The sequence below is a fragment of the Chelmon rostratus genome, chromosome 23 (genome assembly GCF_017976325.1).
Source record: "Chelmon rostratus isolate fCheRos1 chromosome 23, fCheRos1.pri, whole genome shotgun sequence".
NCBI lineage: Eukaryota > Metazoa > Chordata > Actinopteri > Chaetodontiformes > Chaetodontidae > Chelmon > Chelmon rostratus.
In genome coordinates, this window is record NC_055680.1 from 17,685,521 (window position 1) to 17,709,340 (window position 23,820).

Sequence of the window (23,820 nt, forward strand, 5' to 3'; positions counted from 1 at the left end):
AACTTTAGCATATTGTTAGCATTTCAGCTCAAATCAACCAAGTGCAGTCTGAGCTGTTGGTGACTGTAGACTGTTGATGAAAATTCAGTTATTCAACATAAACTCTTCAGTCTGACTCACATTAACACATTTTTAATGATTAATCTTCGATCTTTATTCTTCGTGCTGTGAATTTTTCCACATTTGATCATTTGTTTTAAACACTGCAGGGCTCTTTTTAACAAGACATCCTTTAATCTGCCTATGATTAAAAGTACTTTTAATATTTTCATTGTAAACGTTTAACATTTGATTAATGTCTGATTCTCGACCTCAGCGCAAACATTACTCTACATAAATAAAGACATCTCTGAAAATGAACACATCAGCCACTCAGCGCTTTATAAAACTCATCTTTATTGATCCACATTCATCCCTCCATCCTGTTCTCTTTCCACCATGAACAATATTTCCTCTGTTTTCGTCTTATAAAAAGCTGAATATGTACATCCTCTTTGTATTTACAGTATTTTACATGACAACATGAACAGGACAGCGTCGCCTCTCCAGAGCCTCACACCTGCAAAGGTCAACTTATCCAGGAACAAGACTGAAATACCACTTGTTGCCGGGGGAAATATCACCCAAACGTCTGCTTATTGGCTGGAGGTGTTGCCTGGCAACGACAGCTTATTGGATTAATATCTGGTAAAGGGAGTTGTTTTAAATTATTAATCTTTTTTTTAAATATTTGATGAGCTGAGGAAAACATGAGGAGTGACGCTTTAGAGATTTGGGTTAAAGAAGATAAATCAAAAGTCTTCTATGGAAGCACAGAAAGGCCAAAATAATAAAAAGAATTTGAATTCTATATCTTTTATATTGGGAAATATAACCAGACAAAAAAAAAGATTTTTGAAATTGCAAAACTTGAAATTACCCTTTTTGAAATGTCAAAACCACAAACTGCTTAAATTCAGTGTTATTTAGGTTTCAATATTAAAAGAATTCAGTGTCTGAGCTGAGTTTTGACGGCGTCTACACTCAAATTATGAGCGAAAGCAAAACAGAAATCACTGAATAAAGTGAGTAAAAGCCCTTTAAAAGCAGATTTAAGAGCAGATTTGGTTCATTTTCTCACAGATTTGATTTTTCTGACTTTCACTTGTAGGAATAAAAAGTGAAATCTGAAAAGCGGCTCTATAGAAAATGACCATTATTTTACATTCAGCAGGATTAACTCCTGCTATTAATCCCTGATTGAAACTAGTTGAGTGATTTGGTTTTCAGTGAAGCTACAGATCTTCTTTTCACTATTCACAGGTGGAAAAACACAGGTGTGACTTATAACATTCATATTTTAGTGTCCCAGTAAACCATGAGAGTGTGAGAGTGAACCAGCAGGAACAACACCAGGACCCTGGACGTGATGGTGTTTAGTTTTAATATCGACACCTCTGCTTTTCCCGCTGTGGATTGTGAACATGTCCTCTGTGGTGGAGCTGAGGGGCGGTCTGTGCCTCCACTATTCTCCGTCATGTTTTCTGCATTTTATTTCGCTTTTAGCAGGAATACTGATTTGCATTAAAATTGCGCCACAAATCCCTGAAGCATGCGCGTCTGTGAGTGATTTAGTGTGCGCTGAACTTGTAAAGATTTATAGCAGCTTGGAGCAATAAAAATAATCCTCCTCAGCCTTTAAAATAATGCTTTTCGCTTTGGAAAAGGCAGCTGCGAGGCTGTAAAGCTTGAATGAAAGTGAGGCTTTGTTTTGACTTTTGCAGATAAAAGGCTCCGGTTGTGGTTTCTGGTTTCTGCTCCCATAGATCCACCAGCAGCTTTCCTGGTTTCACCAGTTGAGATAACTGAAAGGCGAGAGGCAACGGAGACGAGCAACCTGGCCAACCGCTGCGGAACGAAAAACAGAAAAAAGCTCAAAAAAAGAAGAAAGGAAACGACTTGTGGCACGAAAACAACACTGACTGAACACGAGACTCTGCTAACTGGACTTCACATTCGTTTTTAGCATCGTTGTCCGTCTGCGTCGCCTCCAGCATTCAAGATTTGGTACATTTGGATTGGTTTGTTTAAACAGCGCCGTCTGACCTCCTCATTGGTTCAGCAGCAAGAAAAGTCAATGCCCTCGACCCCCATTGGCTGGAATCTGCGCATCAGTCACACATAATAATCCCCAAAATCCATCGTTTCCTCTCAAACGTCTCCGAATGATGTCTGAGCAACATAGATCCATCTGCGTTCATCAAACATTCATCTGTTGTCGTAGAAACCATTTACATCCACCTTTCTGTCCGTCAAAGCGTCAAAAACATTCATTTGTTGCCATAGCGACCGCCAGGCTGATTCTGTGGTGGTCCTCTGGGTGCGACTTGATTGTTGCGTCAGTTTGGTGTCGTCCATGTCAACCTTGAACGTTTTTCTTCAGCGTTTTGGCCGTTACGTGAATCATCCGCATGGTTCTTGTGTCCTTCTGTCCGTCCAGCCAATCAGGACGCGCCGTAACATTCATACCTGCCTGTCGGACTGGTGGAGATCCAGCCATGACTTTGGTCAAAAAGAGTCTTTTACTTTAAAAAATAAACTCCAAAATCGTCAAGGCATCACCGTTCCTGTCTCCGTTTGATGACATCACTCCGTCTCTTTCTTCCTGTCGTCCAGGTCAAAGTCCAGCACCAGCAGTTTGGTTTCCTCCGTCCCGTTCCTGCTGCCGGCGGCGCACACCAGCCGAGTGTCGGACGCTCTGATTCGCCACACAACACCTCCTGTGGAGAAAGAAGGTGTGTGATTGGTTTGGACTCACTCAGGTGACCGTACAGTGTGTGTGTGTGTGTGTGTGTGTGTGTGTGTGTGTGTGTGTGTGTGCGTTGACGGTCCTGACCTGATCCCCGGCTCTGCAGCGCCACCACGTCTCGCAGCCAGGCTCCGGTCCTCAGGTCCCACAGCTTGACGGTCCCGTCGTCGGAGCTGGACAGAACCAGACCTCTGCAGAACTGCAGGCACGTCACCGCCGACTGGTGCTTGTTGGGACCTGAAGGAAACGTGATCACACCGTGACCTCTGACCTCCACACACACACAGATCGCAACAGTCCTGCACGTGCTCTGTCACAACTCATTCACTGCATCGTGCTTTCATTTCCTGCTTTTACATCCTGTTTGTTTTTCAGACTTTTGGTGAACGCTGACACGCTCGCATTAACATGTATTAATACTTCCTGTTAAATAAAGCAATACTGTAAAAAAAAGACAGAAATGTCAGTACTGCACCTCTGAACTGAGCTGCTCTGCAACATCTTGTAAAGTTTCAAATATATTTTAGGGCTGCAGCTCTGATTGGACACACAGCTCCAGCCTCTTCTGCCTGTGATAGGCTGTTAGTCATGATGTGTGACCAATCAGAACGAGACAGTGAGAACAGACAGAGAGAGGCGGTGACATCAGAGCCAAAGCAATTTCCAAATTCAATTTAACCACAGCCATCCCATCTGTGATCTGTTGATCCCGACTGTAAAATGTCAAAACATGAGTCCAGGATAACGACGAAACTGCTCAGAATGCAAAGTCGTAAAACTGAGATGTTCGTCAAAGTCGTTGTGAGTAAAGATTCAGTGCAGCTGTGTAAGATGGTCTACATCTGTGCTGCTGAGACTGAAGCATCGCAGACCAGAGCCTGCACATGCCAACGGATGGTAAAGGTGCATCAAATGACCACTAGAGGGCAGAAAGTCTCTAAATATTATAGACCAGTATTCACTCTCTTGTAGCTCTGGTTTTGGTCTCATCCAGGGTTTAATCACAGCAAACTGGATTCCTGTAGGCCTGCAGTTCACCTTCTTAAAACATCTCAGAGCAGCACCGAAGAAAGACGAAGAATTCCTGTGAAATCTCACACAGGGGGGGCTGAGAGCTCAACACCGAACCCGGCCCGTCTGGTCCAGCAGCCTCTGACCGCTGACATACAGAATCCATCTCAGCACAGCATCGCTTTGACAAATATCCTTTATAGACTGAAGACCACCAAATGAAACACTGAAGCAGTCAGATTTCTCCTCGTTGCATGTAGCGCTGCATGACGAAGGCGTTACGACTGATTCCCACGATAGAAAAAGAAAAATATTCATCTTCAGTCTCCATCAACTCTTGAGGGAAATATCTGACTCTGTAGCTGCTAAACGCTCCATTATGATCACCGGCCAGGAAGAAGTATTCAGATCCTTCACTCAAGTAAAAGTACTGCATTCAAAACCTTCAGCAAAAAAAATGTACTCCAAGAATCAAAGTACAAGTACTTATTCTGTGGAAAATATATTTAAAAAATTCACATTCATGTCTTCTCCTTTCAACTTCCTGCCCCTTTACTTTGTTCTCCTTTGTCTCCTTCTTTCCTTCACTTCCCACTGTTGTTTCCTTCATATCTCTGTTGCCATGTTTCCTCTCAACACACACACACACACACACACACACACACACACACACACACACACACACACACACACACACACACACACACAGTGTGACGGTCTCTCACCTTGCAGCGTGTGGAGACACTGTCCCGTCCGGACGTCCCACACTCGCACCGTCGAGTCGGCGTTCCCGGACACCAGGATGTTGTCGCGCAGCTCCATGCCGCTTGTCAGCGATTGGTGGCCCGTCAGCGTGTGGACACACCCACCTGGACAGGACACACCCAGCTTCAGCTCAGCTGTTTTCCCTCTAATCCGCAGGCGTGTTATCGCAGATTCAGGTGGATTTAACCAGCGGGCAGGTTTTTATGTGCTCAAACATCGTTTACACAGTGAAAACTGGTGCAGCCTCTGTCACGTTTGGCAGATTTCTTTAACTTTGAACGAAGTTTGGTTTATGGTAAGTTCAAGGAGCTTGTATTTTTGTTGTTGGAGTTTAATCTAAATGTATTTATTGCAATGCTAACAGATTTATCTCATAGAATTTAAAGAGAATGCAAATGAATTTAGCAAAACCTTCAATACAAATGATTCTCTATAACCAGAACAAACTATTTAGATTTATTTTATTTCTTGTCTGATTCGTAACATATTATTGGAGTAATTCTGGCTGCGCTGATGTTGGACAAAATACTGGAAACACCTCTCACAGATTACAGCCCTCAAAATGCCAATAAAGTTTAATCAAACGTCTAAAAAGCCTTCAGGATTTACTGCAGGGCTGCTGGAGCGGACTTCATTTTTCAGCCCGGCTAATCAATTTAAATAAAATGTTTTCTGTTCACGTCTGGATCGAAGGGAGTGATCAGTACCTGTCTCTGCGTCCCAGACTCTGATTGACGTGTCCAACGAGCCGCTCACCACGAACGCACCATCGAACTGCAAAGACGCAACATACAGAGACGGACGTTTACCTTCACTGGAAAATAAAGCTCCATGAAACAGTCGCTCACGCCTCCTCCGCTCAGGTGTGTGTGTGCGTACCTGCAGCGAATACACTCTGTTGGTGTGTCCCTGCAGCGTGTGCAGACACGCCTCCGTCTCGGGGTCCCACACCTTCACCATGTAGTCGTAGCCGCCCGACACCACGCGCCGGCCGTCGTACTGAACGCAGCGCACCGCCGCCACGTGGCCCGTCAGCACGTGCTCGCAGCGTCCCGTCGACACGTCCCACACGCGCAGCGTCGTGTCCCGAGAGCCCGACACCACCCTGAGAGAGAGAGAGAGGCATGACATCACTGCAGTGGCAGCCAATCAGGTCGGCTCGAGATCGAGTGAAGCAGAGGTTAGTGTGTGTGTGTGTGTGTGTGTGTGTGCGTGTGTGTGTCTTAAATTAGTGTGACCCAGTTTCATCATGTCTGTGCTGTGTGTGTGTATTCGTGTGTGTGTTCCTGTTACTATATGTGTGCGTTCATGCTTTTAGTGAGTTTATGATGTGTGTACGTGTGTGCGTGCATTCCCTCTGTACAGTGTATGTGTGTATGTAGTGTGTATATTCATTAATCTGTATTAGTGTTTATGTGCAGGTTGTGTTTAGTGTGTGTGTGTGTGTGTGTGTGTGTAATCATTATTGTGCATATTTAAGAGTGTGTGCATAGTTCTACTGTGTTTGTGTGTGTATTTTAAGTTTTGTATGTGTTTATGTACAATGAATACATTAATGTTATGCGGTTACCATGGAGACGAGCAGCATGCAGAGGGCATGTGTGTCATTAGAGTGTAGGTATGAGTGTGTAAATGTTTGTGGGTGTGCAGGAGTGTGTGTGTGTGTGTGTGTGTGCATTACCGGTTGCCATGGAGATGCATGCAGCGCACAGTGGACGTGTGTCCGTACAGCGTGCGGACACACTCGCCGCTCTCGGCGTCCCACACCCGCAGCGTCCGGTCAGTGGAGCCGCTGATCACCGTGGCGGCCGCCATCTGACTGCACCACACGCCGCCGGTGTGACCCGTCAACGTCCGCAGACACTGAGGGACAGAGATGACGACAATTCAGTGTTTGAATCGGCTGTCTGCCGGGTCTACAAATAAAGGTCAGGCATGTGAAGCACTGCTCCGCCTGTGAAAACAGTTCTATAAGGTTCTTTAAAGAAGCTTTCTGCAGATCTGGAGACTAACCCTGATGATGTCACAGTGATGTCATCAGAGTTATCCTGGTTTTTAGATTTGTTAGTGTTAAAAACTGGGAGCATAAAGTTTAAAATGCAGTTTCAGAGAGGGTCTAAAGACAGATGCAACCCAAGTGCATCATGGGAAGTGTAGGATCCGGAGTTCGTGGAGATTTCCTGTTTCCGCTCTTACCTAAATCTGTCTGCACTGAACTGAGCAGTTTTATTACCTATGAGCTCAACTTTTAATCTGTAAATTGAATTAAAAACAGATTTGGTTAAAAAAAAAAACAGAAAACTGTTATAAAAATCAGAACTTCATTAATGTTCATTTATGTGTTTTTTTTTACTAATTTCTCTGTGTAATACATTAATTTGCAATTTCACAAATTTACTTACTAATTACAAAAATCCCATCAGCTAAAAAAACAAGGCTGCTGATTAAATCCATCGATGTATTAATTAGTTAGTTGAAATATCATTCACAGTCTGATGGGAAGAAAACTGATTTCTATATTTCTGTGTGTGTGTGTGTGTGTGTGTGTGTGTAAACTCTGAATGCGTGTATATAAAAGTATGTGTGTCAATATTTGTTCCACTTTCACAGCTACCCTTGAAGGACACACACACACACACACACACACTCACACACACACAGAATACAGTTTCACCTTGAAGGTGTTGTAGTGGTGGTTGCCGCGGCAACAGAGGAAAACTTTGCCTTGGCAACTGTTGCTGAGACAAAGGGAGATACTGCGGCTCGCAGAAACTCGCTGTTTCACAGAGAGACGAGCGGAAACACATGCCTTGTCGTCCCTTCAGGCTACAGATGAGGGTGTGTGTGTTTTTCTTTCCGCAGGGAGCACAAGACTCTTCCAACACACACACACACACACACACACACACACACACACACACACACACACACACACACACACTAAAGGGCAGGTCTAGACGGAGGAGAGAGCAGGTGTGTCCGGTTAAAGAATGTTCTACCGAAACCAGAGAGAGGCTGTCGGGGTGTGTGTGTGTGTGCATGTGTGTGTGTTAAGTAAAAGTACTAATACCACAATGTGAAAATACTCTACTACAAGTAAAAGTCCTGCATTTAAAACCTGACTGAAGTATTTAAGCATTATCAGCAAAATGTACCTCTAGTATGAGAAGTCAAAGTGTTGATGATGCAGTAAAATGTAGTAACTGTAGTAACTGTCAGAGAGAAGTTAAGGTAAAAGTACAGTATTTGTCTCTGAGATGTAGGGGAGTAGACATATAAAGCAACATAAAACGGAAACATTTAAATAAAGTACAAGTACTCAAACTTGTACTTGAGTGCAGTACTTGAATAAAAGTCCTGCTTCACCACTGCTGTGTTTGTGTAAAGACAGAAGAGACAAACAGTCTCTTCGCCTTTAACACACACATACTGCGGGTTGTGGATTCAGAGAGGCCTCAGGCGGCTTCAGCGCTTCAACAACATCAGCGGCACACCCAGACTAACACAACTGGTCCGCCTGCCGCCTGTTCTATTTTATTCTACTGTATTCTTTTCTATTCAGCAGCGTAAGCCTCGTAGTGTCCTATCCGGTCATGCTGACCTACATAAAAGCCTCTCTTTTATCATATTATATTCTAATTCATGAGCGACTTTCAAGTGCAACACACAGCGTCACACGTACCGCCATCGCTGAATATCCTGCCGAGCATATTCTTGATTCATTCATTTGCATTTAAAATGTAAGAAAACGGTGTAAAATGTCTTGTTTTGTCTGAGCAACAGTCAAAGATATATGAGATATATTTAATGTATGATAGATAAAGCTAATGTTTCCCCATTTTTTATTAAAAAATATGATTTAATTAAATTTGATGCACATTATTTAGCCACCACACACGTGGATGTGAAGACGTGGTCCAGGTACAGCGACCTGGATGTGCTGATCTATGGAGAAAATGTGAAAAAGCCTTTTTAGGCCTTTTTCCCTGCTGATGTTTGACATGTCAGAGGAGAAGTGTATTTAAGATTAGTGATGGCTGAACTCCATTTAGCTGCTTCAGTTTCAGGGTCCTGGTCCTGTTCAGGCTGGCTCACTGCCACGCTGTCATTATGGACAAAAGAAAATGAGCCAGATTAAGAGGCGACTTTCTTCTCACACAACAGTGGAATGACTCACGTCGGTCGCTCTCAGCTGCTATCGGATGGTGTTTAGCGCTACTTAGCAAATGTTAGCATGCTAATATGTTAAACTGAGAAGATGAACATGGTAAACATTATATCTTATTAACATCAGCGTGTAAGCATTGTCAAAAGGAGAGTATTAGCATTTAGCTTAAAGTACTACTGTGGATAAATACAGCCTCACAGAGCTGTTAGCATGGCAAATTCAAATGACAAATTCCCACTCATCAGCCATCAGTGCACCGCTGTGTGCAGCCCGACACACTAACAGCAAACCTGGTTTCATTCAAATTCACATTTTACAGTTTGAACTTTACAGAAACTAATAAATCGACTCACAACCTGGAAACAATACGAAATAAAAGTAATTCTTGTTCTGATTATAAAAGCATTGCTTTTAAAATGACGACTGGTGAATGTACCTACGCTGCAAAACACAAGAGAACAAGTGGTTGTAGAAATACTATTGACAGCAACACACACACACACACTCGCACAAATGTGTGGTTATTGCTCAAGCAGCGGAAAATCGCAATTTACATAATCAATACGTCTGTCTCTGCTGACACACAAACACTGCGTCCTACCTTGCCAGTGATGGCCGACCACACTTTGAGCGTGTTGTCATCGGAGCCGCTGACGATCAGGTCGCCGCTGAACTGGAGACACGTGATCACGTGATCATCGTGACCTTTCAACACCTTCGAGGGAGAAGCGGAGACAGATTTAATGACACTCAATCCACGTTGACACATCAAATACAGGCCGGCTGAGTCGGTGTGTACGTGACTGTGACTGTGTACCAGGGGTTCTCCTGTGTCCCCTTTCCTCCAGTTGTTCTCTATACGGTGTTGTCGAATGTAGGCGGATTTCCACGGACCGACCGCCACGCCTTGCTGCACACACTTCCTGCGACGAGACAACGCACACTCGGATATACCTGGGGAGAAAATAAGCAAAATAGAGCTGCAATAATTAACTGAACAATCAATTAGTAATTAGCTGCTGACGTTAGATCAGATTAGCTAACTGCAACTACAGGTTTTAAACTGACCATAGTTTACTCGACCATTAGCGACTGAGTCTTTGGCTGGTTTGGTTGCTAATTTGGTTCAAGATAAAAATATCTGGTATATTGCTTGAAAAAAACAGGACTCAACATTTCTTTTCATGTGCTATAAGCTAACTAGCTACTTCCACTGGGATGACTAGTGTAAGCTAACATCAGCTGCTGTAGTTTCACAAACATCATCATCAGCTAGCAAAAGCAGTCGCTACACAGAACATAGATTACACTAACATTAGCTACTGAGTCTTTGGTCGGTTTTGGTTGATAATTTGGTATTAGCTAAAAATATCTGGTGTAGTGCTTGAAACCAATGACACTCAACTGTATGTTTCAGTTAGTATAAGCTAACATTGTTAATTTCACCGGCATCACTCGTGTAAGCTAATAGCAGTTTAATTGTTATGAGTGCTAACATTGTAAGCTCACAGCACAAGCCAACATTAGCTGCTGTAGTTTCATAGACATCACCATCAGATAGCACCTGCAGCTATCAAACTGACACAGTTTACAGTAACACTAGGTACTTGGTTTGGTTGATAAAAGCTAAAAGTAGAGGGTGTACTTGAAGGCAGCAAGGATCAGTTTTATTAAGGTGGTATAAGATAACATTTGCCACTGTGGTATGAAACTGGTACAACAGTATAAGCTAACGTTAGCTTCTGTAGTTTCATGGAATTCATCATCAAAGAAGCTAACTCAAACTACAGCTATTAAACTGATACAGTTTACAGTGAGCTAATGAGCATTTAGTTTAACTTAATTTAATTGCAGTGGTATGAGCTAATATTTGCTACTGCAGTTTCATTGTATGACAGTAGTGTAAGTCTTATTATAATGGCCGTGCTGTAAATTTCTGTAGTTTTACTAGCGTAATCCTCAGTTTAGATAGCCGCAACCACAGACATTAAACTGACTGTGGTAACATTTGCTACTGAGTCTTTGGTTGGTAAATTTTGTGTAAGCTAAAGGTATATGACCTCAAGCTAACAGGACTCAACAGTTTGATTAATGTGGTATAAGATAACATGGCTGCACTACTTTCACCAGTATGTAAGAGTAAGCTAGCATTAATTGAACAGTTATGATAAAGAGCAACCAGTTTTCAACTGTCAGGCTGTGGTTGGACACATTAGCTACTGTGGTTTCCACTGGTGTGAAACTAGTCTGAGCTAACATGAGTTTAATTGAGTTTTATCGCCGTAATGAGAGCTCACTGAGGCTACTGTAACCTTTACTGGTGTGACTGAGGCGTAGCGCAACATGATATACTGGGATGGGAGTTTACTGTAAGATAATACCAGCGCTAGCTTCATTAGTATGTAATTGGCATTCTGATAATGCAGGTTAGCTGCATTTATATTCTCACTGAGTGCTAGCTAATTCCAACACTGTTCCCACTGGTATGGAAGGGGTGTAGCGCAAATACAAATTAGCCTTATTTATGAAGCTGCTGAGCTGCAGTTAGCGCTGGCTTCATTAGTATGGCTGTGGCGTGGTGCTAACGCGAGGTAGGCTCATTGGTATGGCTGCTGAGTGCTGGCAGTGAATCTCGACTGACTGGCAGAACGCCCAGACACACACACACACACACACACACACACACACACACACAGATCCACTGCATTGCGCTGAATGAAGGAGGAGTGACTGACTGACTGTGTGTAGCTGTGTTTGCATGCTACATTCAGGATAGAAAGCTCTTTACATCCACGAAGCTCATGTTGCTGCCGGGAAACTACTGCTGCCTACAGAGTCACTGCTCAGGCACCATGTGATGAACACTCACAACAGTCTTTCTTCATTTTCAAGGTTTTGGGACAAGATTAATCAAAATATATCAAAGGGAAACATTATGAAAGGTTATATACACAGTGGGGAAAATATAACAAATCCCATTAAAAGAACAAATCTAACAATGAATTGATTTCACTCATAAGTGATGTCTGATAAATCTTCTTCCTCTGTGCCTTAGAGCTCCATTGTTGCTCAAAAACTATTAAAAACACATTAATGAGTCACTGGCTGATATGTTCCTTCATTACCATGAACACACACGGTGTTGTTTATTCTGGCTCATACATGCTGCCACAAACACAAACACAAATGTGGATTAATCCACGGCTGAAAATAGTCCCCAACAAATGCATCATTTCTTCCTGTTTGAGTAATGTTTGATAAAACTACACTGAGCAGCTCTTTTAGAAAATCAGCCACAAATTAAACTACATATACTTTAGACCAACAGCAATATTTTACAAATACTGAGTCCATGTTCCTCCAGCAAGACCACACCTGCCCAAGAAATGTTTGACTTGGCACCAAGCATTTTTTCATTTAAAAAACAAAATCACAACATTAATTCAACTTTATCTGGTGAAATATACTCCATTACGGACTAAATGTTCTTTCACAGTCCTCTCTATGCCACGTGTGTAACTCCATGGTTTGATTTTTTCCTAATAAACGTCACATTGAAAGAAATGCAGTCTAAAAAAATATCAAAATGAACATATATTATATGTGTGGATACAGCTGTAATAGTGGATCTGTTGTGGAAACAGATGAGGGAAGGCCAAACGGAAAATAAACAAATACTAATTGAAGAGAGAAGCCAGGTAAGCAGGTAAACCAACAACAGAGTACACAGATGTACGAGCAGTACCTGGTGGACTGTGTATTCACTGTGTCAGCGTGTGAGTGTTTACCTTCCTCGCGGCACTTCTCCCTCCACAGCAGGTTGTCTTCAGCCAGGGTCCTCCAGTACCTGCAGGTCTGAGCAGCCTGCAGGAGGTCTCTGGGAGCCAGGAAGGTCAACACGTAGAGCGCTAACTGCAAACACACACACACACACACATCAAACAATGCTCCCAGTGCACACATGTTCACCCCCCTTCTGTGATTGGTCACATTCTGACTGCACGTGCAGGTACCTCTTTGGGCAGCAGGGATATGAAGTCTCTCTGGAACTGGGGCTCGATGACCTGCATCATGTGCTTCACCTGGCTGGTCTCACACCTGTCGATCAGCTCGTCCAGAGCCAATAGCCTCTCGGGACCGCTCCACATCTGTAGGGGTGGAAGAGGAGACGAAAGAGAGGAGGATGAAGAGGAGGAGCGGGACATTTTTGAGAATATTTTGGCGTTTCTTTCTCTGTTTACTTTCAGTGTTTTTTTCTGTGTGTGTGTGTGTGTTTTTTGCTTTGTTGTGTGTATTTCTGTGTCTGTGTGTTTCAAAGTGTTTCCGCGTCTCTGAAATCATTTGAACTTCTTCCCCCAGCAGGAAAAGAGAAATCCACGGTTTTCATTTGAATGTGTGTGTGTGTGTGTTTTCATTCGTTACATAAGAACAGCTCGGAGGCAGCGCTCCTCCAACACTCTGTGTTTACGTGCAGGAAGCGGAAGATACTCACACTCACACACACACACACACACACACACACACACACAAGAAATGTGTGTGTGTGTGTGTCTGTGTCTGTGTTGTCTCAGCAAATAATCTTAACTGGATGTAGTTTGTTTCCGTTTCAGCATTACAAGTACCTGTAATGAAACATGTTATGTAAAGTGGGATAATTAACTTTTTAATTAACTCTTTAATTAACAGGATGAGGACTGCAGGATGAGGACGAACTAAAAGTGAAGCCATCTCAGATTTCGGGTGTAGCGAGCTGTAGAGTGGTGAGGATGGAATGTGTGGGTGGGTGTGTGTGTGTGTGTGTGTGTGTGTGTGTGTGTGCTGACCTGGAAGGTATGAAGCCAGTCCTGCAGGCCAGAGGGGGGCGGGCCTGAGGTGACGCGCCGCCGCTGAGCCGAGTGCCCATTGGCCAGCCGCAGGTCGCCGAATGTGGTGGGCGTGGCCTGAACCAGACTGGAGGGGCTGGGGGTGGAGAGACAGGGATGTTAGCATCTGCGCCAGTTAGCATTTGCAAGCCAGTGATACAAATTGCCAAAAATAAGATCTATAATGAACAAAAAGTGTGTTCTGTTGTGGGAATAAAACACATCCGGCAGAATGCTAACAGAATGCTAGCTGAATGCTAGCAGAATGCTAGCAGAATGCTAATTATGGAGACTCAAAGACCACAACAACAGTGATGAGCAACTACATTTACTTCTGATCTCCTTTGTTTGGCACCAACAATATAAAAAATGTCGCTGTGTTGTTGTAGCTAGCTGCTGGCTAGCTAAAGGAAACGCACGTGTTACCTGAGGTACCCGTTGCCTTTGCAGTGCTTCTTCCCTGAATGGAACGGCCGGCCGTCTGGACCATGATCCAACTTCCTCTTCATCTGGTGGTTAAAAGACAACGACAGAGACAGTAACACTCATCTGTGCTCGAGGTAGAAATCAATCGAACCACCGCGACTCCCGTAACACGTGTTCTATCGGTCATTCTACACTATGTGAAAGTAGCTTCGTGGCTCAATGTATGAAGCGTATGGGCAGATTTTTATCCATTTTCCATTGTCTTTACGAGTGATAGTAACACAAAATTTCCCCATTTGGGCGTTAATAAAGTTGATCTCATCTATTTTATCTTAAAAATCTGGGAATTGATCTGTATCCTGCGCGTTCCTGTGAACTTTTTGCTAGTGTTAGCATGTTTCTGCAGTGAAAAAACGAGTCCACATTAACGACGTGACGCTGTAGCATTTCTCTAACATTACTACAGCCACTTCTGAGTCTATGATGATCGATAGACGGCACATCGTGAAGTTTTGTGAGGATTTACTGCGTAGTATCCATCTACAATTTGTATTTGTACTGCAACAGAAGGAAGCAAAAAACTGTCATATTCTCAGGTTGTATTTTTGTATGTGGATGAACAAGAATTAGATCTGTTTTGTCTAAATTTAAATTAATTTTTACAGGTTTCTTATGTTTAATTAACAATAGTTGACCCCAAAAAGTCAGTTTATAGCCGTGGCCTTCCTGAACAAAAATGGACCCATAGTTAACATTTTATCTGATCACCACCAGCTCCGGTTTTTGCATCTAACATGCAGAAAGCAGATTTCTTATCTACTGAACTTAGACAGAATTACATGTGTTAATGCGGCGAAATGCGAGAAAAGTTCCTCAGTTACTACAAATGGGCTTCTGGTCCGAAGGGAAGAAAAAAGACTAAACAGCTGTCACTGATGAAGAGATACAGATAAACTGCAGCCTTGTGTGTGACTGCAAACACAGTGAGGACACCTACGCTGTGAAGCAACGCAAACACAGCGAGCCCGAGCTCTGAATCAGCTTTCTATCTCTTTCCTCTCTGTGTCTCACTGAATGAACGCAGGAATGCAGAAAATCGCAGGAATGTCGCCGGTGCAGCACCGGTCTAAAATAGAGCAGCACGCGCTAACAGGCTGCTCTGCACGCACGCACGCACGCACACACACACACACACACACACACACACACACACACAGGAGGCTGGAGATGTACAGGACAGTGTGTGTGCCCTTCCTCCTCTTGGCATCCTCTTGTGAACACAGTGTTTTCTGACTGGCTGCATAATCTGAGTCACTTTACGAAATGAAGCACAAGAAGACGACACTCAGGTCAACGATTTTATATATTAACATTAAAACAGGAACGCTCGACACTTTCACGTTCACAGCATCGACAACATACGGCCGTGATTTCAGCTCTTAACTCAGAGCCTAAACTCATAATCTGCTTTTCATTTTCAGACCTTTTTTTCTCCCCCAGTGTTGCTGGCTTTTTAATAACAGATGTCGCGTCTGTGTGGCTTTCATTAAGCAAAAAGAAAAACTTCACATGAGGACGAAGGACGCAGAAATGTGTTTACTGTTAAAACCAGAACAGTCCAGCTCTGCTGTGTTTCACATCTGCATTTTAATGGAAAATCTCTATGTTACTATAATAATACTGATAATATGTCTCTAATATGGAAAAGGTCATTTTCAGTGACCTTATTGTATGTTACGGAGCTACAGCATCTCTGTAACATTACCATAGTGACATGATGAGCACATAATAATCATGTGACCTTACACTGACCTGTCAACGTTCCCTCTATAATCTGCATTTTCATGATGGAGGGAAGCAAAAAATGCAAATTTCTATGGTTGTATTCTTGCAGCTTGTCGGGCTTAAGGTGAACAAGCATTAAGACATTAAATATTGGTCTGATTTGAAGTCTTTTTCTGAGATTTCTGCTGAGGGAGCTGCTTTTACACCATATTTCACCCAAATTGAAAGCAGTTTACAGCAGCTGTACTGTGTAAAATCCCTCTTTTACTTGTGTTTTCATGTGTAGGGAAGCCAACCGTGCCCATTTTTTAGGATTTCATCTTGCGTTTTGCTGCTCTGAAGACGAACAGGCCCTGATGCTAAGGTTTAGTCTGATCTTAAGTCTTTTTTGTAGATTTTTGCTGCTTTATACACCCAAGAATGTCAGTTCACAGCAGCCGTGCTGTTCTACGCCTCTGTTTTAGGGAAGCAAATGGCTTTAAGAAGTACTAGATACTCAACTTTAGCACGATTTTATTTCAGCTGCAGACAGCTGCTGTTTTATTCACCTGGAATATTCCATATCTGGCCCAATCCATGCGACTTGCAGCAGTTTGAACACAGATTCAAACCCTCAGCAACGCTTTGCTCAATGGCTCAGTGAGCTGATCTGCTGAAGCTCAAAGTATAGACACCTACAGAGAGACAGCTGTGGGTGATCAATAATCAATAATCAGATCAGACACAGGAGGGGCATTAAATGAGTAGTCTCTCTCTCTCTCTCACATCCGCAGTGGTCCACACGCACACACACGCACGCGCCACTGAGGCATTCCGCTGTCAGAGAAACGCCTTGTCATCCCGGTGCCGTACGGACCTGACAACCTTGAATACCTGCACGACAGCCCCCAATGACACAAAACCCAAAGACATCACACCGCAGCAGCTGACATCAACTGATCGATCGAGCCCGCCAATAATCAATACTCACTTTGTAGAAGATGAGCTTCAAGGTGCCGTAGAAACCCATGGCTGCCCCGGTAGGTAGAGCCCTCCCGGAGACCGAGAAACTCACAAATATCACAACCACGGATCAACACGAGAGCGACGAAATCCGCGAGAGGAATATCCGAGAGCGGAGCGGCGTGACGTCAACAATCCATCCGGTCAGCGCGTGAATCGATGAGGAGAATAAACCGATCAGCTCGAGCGGAATCAGCCCGTGCGGAGCTCGTGCTGCTGAGGAAGACTCTCTCTCTCTCTCTGTTCAGCCTCAGCGTCGCTCGACCTCCACAGGAACACGCAGGGACATGCCTCTCTCGCCTCGTGAGGGAGAGGGAGGGGTGGAGCCGCGTGCAGCGCGCGTGTGTGAGTGCGCGCGCGCGCCGCAGACTGAAAAGAGTTCTGTAGAACATGTATCTAATAATCTGACGTGGAGCTCCAGAGTGGACACAAATGAATCCACGCAGCCGCATTTAAAGCATCTGCGTCCAAAAGTTAAACAAGAGTTTTAGTTCAAAGTACAATGGGCAGGTACTTGTACTTCACTTGAGTATTTCCATTCCCATCACATTTATTTGATAGCATTCAGATTGAAAAACGGATGAACTGTGATCGATTATGACAGGCCGAGCTACCCACTAAAGTGATGAACACATCGCACAATGAGCACTTTTACTGGTTCTACTTGACGTATATTTTGATGTGAATACTTTTGTGATTTTACAAAAAGTATTTTTAAACCGTGGTACTGCGACTTTTACCTGAGTAAAACATGTGAGTATTTCTGTGGCTGGGTGTCAAATGTAGTGTCTGTGAGTCCAAGATGGCGCTAAATCCTCAGTTTTTTCCTCATGTTGACTCATTCTTTGATCAGATATTAATTGAATTTTATTCAGTTTTGGTCAATCGTGAAACATCTGAGAAGTTTGACTTCTACTTAAACCTGTAACAATTGATTTTATTAGCCACTAGGGGGCAGTGGAAACAAGCTGCGAATACAACACCGACATATTATCTTCTATAGTTGATATGGCTAACTTTGCTAACTAACAAATAGTTATTTACACTTCCAGCAGATGCAGGGCAACTGTAGCATTAATTTGGAGTCGTGCTTCTAGCTACCTGATGAATACAAGTCCAATATTGACTCCCTTTTAGCTCTGTTTTAGCTCTGTTTTGGTCTCTTCCAGCTCCAGAAGGGAAATATTTGGTTCTTTAGCTGCTAAATGCTCCACTATGTTCACCAGCTGGTCTCTAATTAAACTGGTCTGGACCAAAGTGGTGGACCGACCAAAGGACTGATATTTCCATCCCTAGAGCCGCGCAGCTAGCATGGATAAAATGTAGGCCGTCCAGATGGACAAGAAACATGAACACGTACCTGCTCACACGCACACACACACGCGCGCGCACACGCACACGCACACGCACACGCACACGCACACACACACGCACACACACACACACACACACACACACACACGCCCAGCAGGGGGTTGTTGGAGGTCACAGCTTTCTCACAGCTGATTGACCTTAAGGTTGTCACACAGAAACCCCCACAGGCTTTCTCACTCTCTCACACAGACAGACAGGAGGTGCTGGGGTATAATTTGGGAGGTCAAGCCTTCACACAGAGCCTGGAGAGACAAAACATACAACACCTCCCTCCACCTCCCTCACCTGTTCAGCCTCCTCCTCTTGTTTTCTCTTCTAACCTTCTCCACCTCTTTTTCTTTCTGGATTCTCGTCATCTTTGCCCGGAGGCCTCAAGATGTCGACAGAAAGCCGACCACTCCACATTATTTCAATTAGAAATGTACTCAGACGCATCAAAAAAAAGAAGCCCGGAGCTGATTCGTCCTCACGTGTTCAGACGGACGAAGGACTCAGAAACAGAAACACCTGTACAGTCTAATGTGATCCAGTGCAGCGGCCCTGCAGCCAGTCCTCTCTGTGTGCGCCCCATAATGATTTTCTGTTGACGCCGAGTCAGAAAGGTGTCTGTGATGGCGCTCTGCTGGACCGTCTCACATTCACAGGTGTTTCTCATATTTTGTTCCCGCTGTACATAAACCTGGGCTGGAATAAACCGTCTATTGGAAACACCTTTCGCTGCAGTGCATTCCAGTCCTGAAACGTAGCACAGGTCCACACTCCAGTCCAGAGTCCAGACCAAATCCAAAGAGTCATAACCAGGCGTAAAACACAAGAACACACGATGGATCCACGAATGTTACTGCATGAAAATGGATTAAATGATCATAAAAAATGGTTGTCAGTTCGTTTTCTGTCAATTACCTCGTTCATTAACTGTTTGCTAGTTTAATTCACAACAAAACACCATATTTCACAACCTCCTCATGTGTTTTCATGCACACATTTTAATTTGTTCCAGTAGCTAAAGCTGTCAGACAATGAAACAAACAACCCTCAGACATGCTCCCACACCAGCTGCCAATCACCTGGCCTGCTCTGATCCCGCCCCCTGGCTCCATCCCCCCTATCAATCAGCCTCATCAGGGCCCGGGTGACCTTTGACCTCCGGACCTGTTAATCTGTAAATCTCTCTCCGCCTGTCATCGTCTCAGTTTCTACCACCGATCAATCCCATAATGCACCTGAACATCATCACTCCTCACTTCCTGCATCGTCTAGTCATTTTCTCATTCTACTCCTTCCTGCCCTGAACCCCCCCCCTTCTGTCTCTTCTTCTTCTGTTTCTAACTTCCTCCTTCTCTCCTCTCCGTCCTCATTGCTCTAAAACGTTCTCCATCCTTCTTTTCTCTACGTCTGTTACCAATCCTGACCTCTTTCTCTCTCCTCCTCCATCCTTCTCGTGTCCACACCATCATAAATCTGAATTCAACATCTCCCTCTTTCTGTTTTACATCTTTGTCTTCTTTCTTTTTTTTTGTGGGGGGGGGGACTATTTTCAGCGGCGACCTAATCCACATTTGATGCTGTAGTGAGTATTTGTGGCAGCAGGACGGTGTGTGTGGGACTGAGTCAAAATAAACTGCAGTGAGTGTGTTATAATGAAGGAATATGTCACCCAGAGCAACAGCGAGGCGGGCGTGGTCACATACAGTCAAAAATGATGTTTTTTAAAGGATAACTTTCGTTTTTTACAACCTGGACCTTATTTGTAGCATTAAATACGCCCATTTACTCACCCAGACAACTTTGGAGTCGTTTTGAAGAAATTAGCCCCAGAGGAGCGGCGCGTATATCCGTATAATGCGAGTACTCGGGGCATCCATGTGCAGCCTCTATATAACGCATAATCTGCGGCGAAACTCGTTCATATTCCAATATTTTGTTCTGATATGCTGGTGCTATTCCCCTCTGAGCCCGTGGTGGCATGTTATCAACATCCGGCGTCTCTCGACAACTACCTCTGACGTGGATGATGTCATTACCGAACGCCGGGCGCTGCGAGCAGCCAGCCACAACACGGCTGACTCTGCGGCGGTCGGCTACGAATACGCAATAACGAACCATAGCTGTGCCAAACTACAGCTAAACTATCATACCGATATCATAACTAAATATTGGAATATGAACGAGTTTCTGCAGATTATGTGTTATATAGAGGCTGCGCATGGATGCCCCGAGTACTCGCATTATACGGATATACGCGCCGCTCCTCTGGGGCTAATTTCTTCAAAACGACTCCAAATGCCACCAAAGTTGTCTGGGTGAGTAAATGGTCGTATTTAATGCTAGAAATAAGGTCCAGGTTGTAAAAAACTAAAGTTATCCTTTAAATGCACTGCTAACAGTTTTCTATCAGTTAAAGAGAAAAGGTCTTTTGGGGTCTTTGTCGTCTCAGCTGGCTGGAGGGGCGTGTCCCTGTCTGTTTGATTGACAGTGGCTGGAAGGCTGTCTGCTGGTTTTACACCATGGAGAATACGTAAACAGCCTCCATGTTACAGTGACTGTCAGTGCAGGACGTGATCAGACTGCAGCAACAGCTACACAGAGAGGGATATTACAGGGGGCTGCACTGCATAAAGCCCCCATTACAGATGAACGCACATCACATGTGGAAAAAGTGATCTGGTTGAGTCATCCAGGTGCAGGCCTGAGTGCTTGAGCCCTACAGTGAGGGGATCTGGAGGCTCTGTTTTGCTGTGGGGGGCATTCTGCTGTCATGGTTTGGGTCCACATGTCCCCTTCGAGGGAGGTGCCCCAGCAAATCAATACAAAGTAATTCTAAGAGATCACCACTGTCCTACGATGGAACATTTCTATCCTGATGGGAGTGGTCTCTTCCAGGATGACAGTGCCTCCATCCATTGGGTACGAGGACTCACTGAATGTTCTGATGGGCATGAAAATGATGTGAATCATGTGCCGTGGCCTTCACAGTCAACGATCTAAACACCAAATGAGGGAATATCTTTTGGAAGAATGGTGTTCATCCCTCCTGTAGAGTTCCAGAGACTTGTAAAATCAATGGCAACAGCTCACAAAGACACTTTATGTTGGTTTTTCCTTTCATTTGTCGCCGGCCTGTAAGTAAGGCACTTTCACTGATGGTCAGAGTCACAGTGAGGCTAATACAGGCTGATACAGGAGTTCATGTGCACCTGGGTGGCAGCCATGACTCATAAATCTCTCGTAGCTGCAGGTCAGCTGTATTCAAGAGGAAACATCAGCAATAATGTTGAGTATTTATACAAAATATCTGCAGATAGAAAATGCAAGTCTCACCCTCCCTCACCCCCTCACCCCCCCTCTCTCTCTCTGGTATGCAGACCCACTGAGTCTCTCCCTCTGATGGTCTCATAAAACCTGATCTGGTGTGTGTGTTACGTGTGTGTTGTGCATTAACACAGCTGACTGTTTCCCACACTCGAGGACGTGTTTCTGTGACAGTGTGTGTGAATGACGTCTTCAAGTGTGTGTTGATAAAACCTCTTCTGCATGTCCGGGAAAACACACATACTCGTGTGTGTGTGTATGTGTGTGAGATTGTGTGTGTGTGTGTGTGTGTGTGTTTTATCCTTGCAGCTAACCAATCTCAGACACTGGAAACAGAGAAAACCACTTCAAAGACTGAGGCAGATGTGGCCTCTGTTTGTAGTGTGTGTGCAGTGTGTAGTGAGAGTGTGTGTGTGTGTGTAGCCACGCTAGCTGGATTAGCCTACGAGTGTGTGAAGAATCAATAGAGAGAGCGAGGGAGCAGATCAGAGGAATGTGTGAAGGATTGATTTTCAGGAGATGATGTTTCATCTCTCTGTGCGTAGATGAGCGAATGTTGCGAGTAGAGTCCAGCAGAAACTGGATCTCAGTTAAAGTTGGTTCATTTTCTGCACCAACCGTGCTACAAACAACAAACAGGCCAACCCTGCAGGGCTCTGAGGTCTGCAGCCGCCGGCACAGACGTGTTCAAAGCGCTCTTTGAAGTGCAGCTGAAATTTGAATTTTTCTCACTTTTGTGTGAGGAAACATGAACTATAAAGATGCTGCAGCTACATTGTGCGTATTTGTCCAGTTCCCTGCAGGAGGCCGCGTCCCGCTCACTCTTTCAGCGATGCATGAACCGATTGGTCCACCTCGCTGTCAATCACTGCATCAACAGCCCCGGTCCTTACAAACAGAACAAGCTATCACACTTTGCATGTTCGTCTCGTGGTCTGAGCAGCACTTCTTTGTCCTGTTCTGATGCTAGTGTGCATATTTATTTCGCTACACTTACGCTTTTATTTTGAAAATTTCAAGTCAAATCCTCACAAGCACGTTGGCTTTAGTGAACGATTCACATTCCAGGTTTTGACCCTTGACCCCCGTGAAGACGTAACGATTTGTGACGCGGTTTGATTCGAGTAAAACTAGAGTGAAGGTTAGTCTGAGCAAATCTTTTCACCTCTAAATCTCTTTTATTTATGGGATGTGAGGCTGCTGTGAGTTTCCTGTCGCCTTCGCCAAAAACCGACAGCTGTCGACAGTCGACACCTTCACAGTTACAATAAAATGCATCGTTTTAGCTTCACGCAGAAGAAATGGCGAAGTTCTACGTGTTTTTCAAAGCTTAGACACAGGAGACAGTGCAAACCGTGTTTAAGCTAAAGCATAGTTCTGGACCCAGGTCCAGGTCCGGTCTCAGTCTCTAGGACCACAGTGGACCCGTGCAGGCCATGTTTGAGAGTGATGAGACGCAGGCTCCTCAGACAGATCCTGTGGTTACTGATCCAACAGGATCCCAACACAGACGTTGTGTTTCCAGTGGGACAGATTACAGAGGTGCAATGCAGCAAACAACAGGTGCTTTATGAAGCTAACACACACTCGGACTGCAGAGAGGCTCTGCGTGTGTGTGTGTGTGTGTGTGCTCATCAATAATGAATGCAGCGAGTGTTGCAGGGATGTAAGGGACTTAGTGCTCATGTATATTTTAATGAGTAGCTGTGTGTGTGTGTGTGTGTGTGTGTGTCTAAGCTACAATCATTCTCAGGGGAGAAATCGAGATTCAGCAGTGTTTACAACCAGGACAGAAGACAGGAAGGATGGAAGGAAGGATGGAAGGAAGGAAGGAAAGAAGGCTCACAGAGGAAGGAAAAGATGCGTCTGATCTCTGAAGTAACGTTCACGTCAGAGTGAATCCATCAGCTTGACGCACATTAAAAAGAAATGAGCAGAAATAATAAACAAAATGTAAATATTTCAAAAACGTCTTCACACTTGGCTGATGTTGCATCGACATCGATCGATTTCCATCGTGTTTTCCAACGGCTTCATCTTCAAGAATCAAATTTCACCGACTGGAGAATTAACTCCACCAGCTGTTTACCCCCGTGAACCAAAGATTTCTATCAGCAGTGAATGGAAACTCATTAATTAGCATTTCTTTAGCCAAATTTCAGAAAATTCTGTTAAAATTTGCGCCACATGTGGACGCAGACCTGAAGCACAAAGCAGAACAGACTGAACCCACATCATCCCGTCACCGTCGGGAAAAAGCAGGCGTCAGGTTTCACTCTCTGACTTTAATCAAGAGATTAATCCGTTAATCGATTCCCAGAAATAAA

The 23,820-nt window shown here is 44.2% G+C and overlaps 1 protein-coding gene across 2 annotated transcripts in view; it reads right to left on the minus strand.

Annotated features, from left to right (window-relative positions):
• Positions 1 to 383: 383 nt before the first annotated feature.
• The window catches only part of LOC121626441 (F-box/WD repeat-containing protein 7-like), a 30,643-nt gene continuing 7,206 nt past the window's right edge, over positions 384 to 23,820 (minus strand). The window contains exons 1-13 of one of the 2 annotated variants that reach the window (XM_041964950.1): positions 16,776 to 17,039; positions 14,021 to 14,103; positions 13,556 to 13,691; positions 12,746 to 12,880; positions 12,521 to 12,644; positions 9,550 to 9,686; positions 9,334 to 9,447; positions 6,246 to 6,427; positions 5,444 to 5,669; positions 5,272 to 5,338; positions 4,525 to 4,668; positions 2,876 to 3,025; positions 384 to 2,759 (exon numbers count right to left, since the gene is read on the minus strand). In XM_041964950.1, coding sequence (XP_041820884.1) covers positions 2,626 to 2,759; positions 2,876 to 3,025; positions 4,525 to 4,668; positions 5,272 to 5,338; positions 5,444 to 5,669; positions 6,246 to 6,427; positions 9,334 to 9,447; positions 9,550 to 9,686; positions 12,521 to 12,644; positions 12,746 to 12,880; positions 13,556 to 13,691; positions 14,021 to 14,103; positions 16,776 to 16,814 — 1,671 coding nt within the window. In that variant the 5' untranslated portion in view covers positions 16,815 to 17,039 and the 3' untranslated portion in view covers positions 384 to 2,625. Of the gene's footprint in view, positions 2,760 to 2,875; positions 3,026 to 4,524; positions 4,669 to 5,271; positions 5,339 to 5,443; positions 5,670 to 6,245; positions 6,428 to 9,333; positions 9,448 to 9,549; positions 9,687 to 12,520; positions 12,645 to 12,745; positions 12,881 to 13,555; positions 13,692 to 14,020; positions 14,104 to 16,775; positions 17,040 to 23,820 lie in introns of those variants that run through there. The other variant, XM_041964949.1, reaches the window with a different exon arrangement.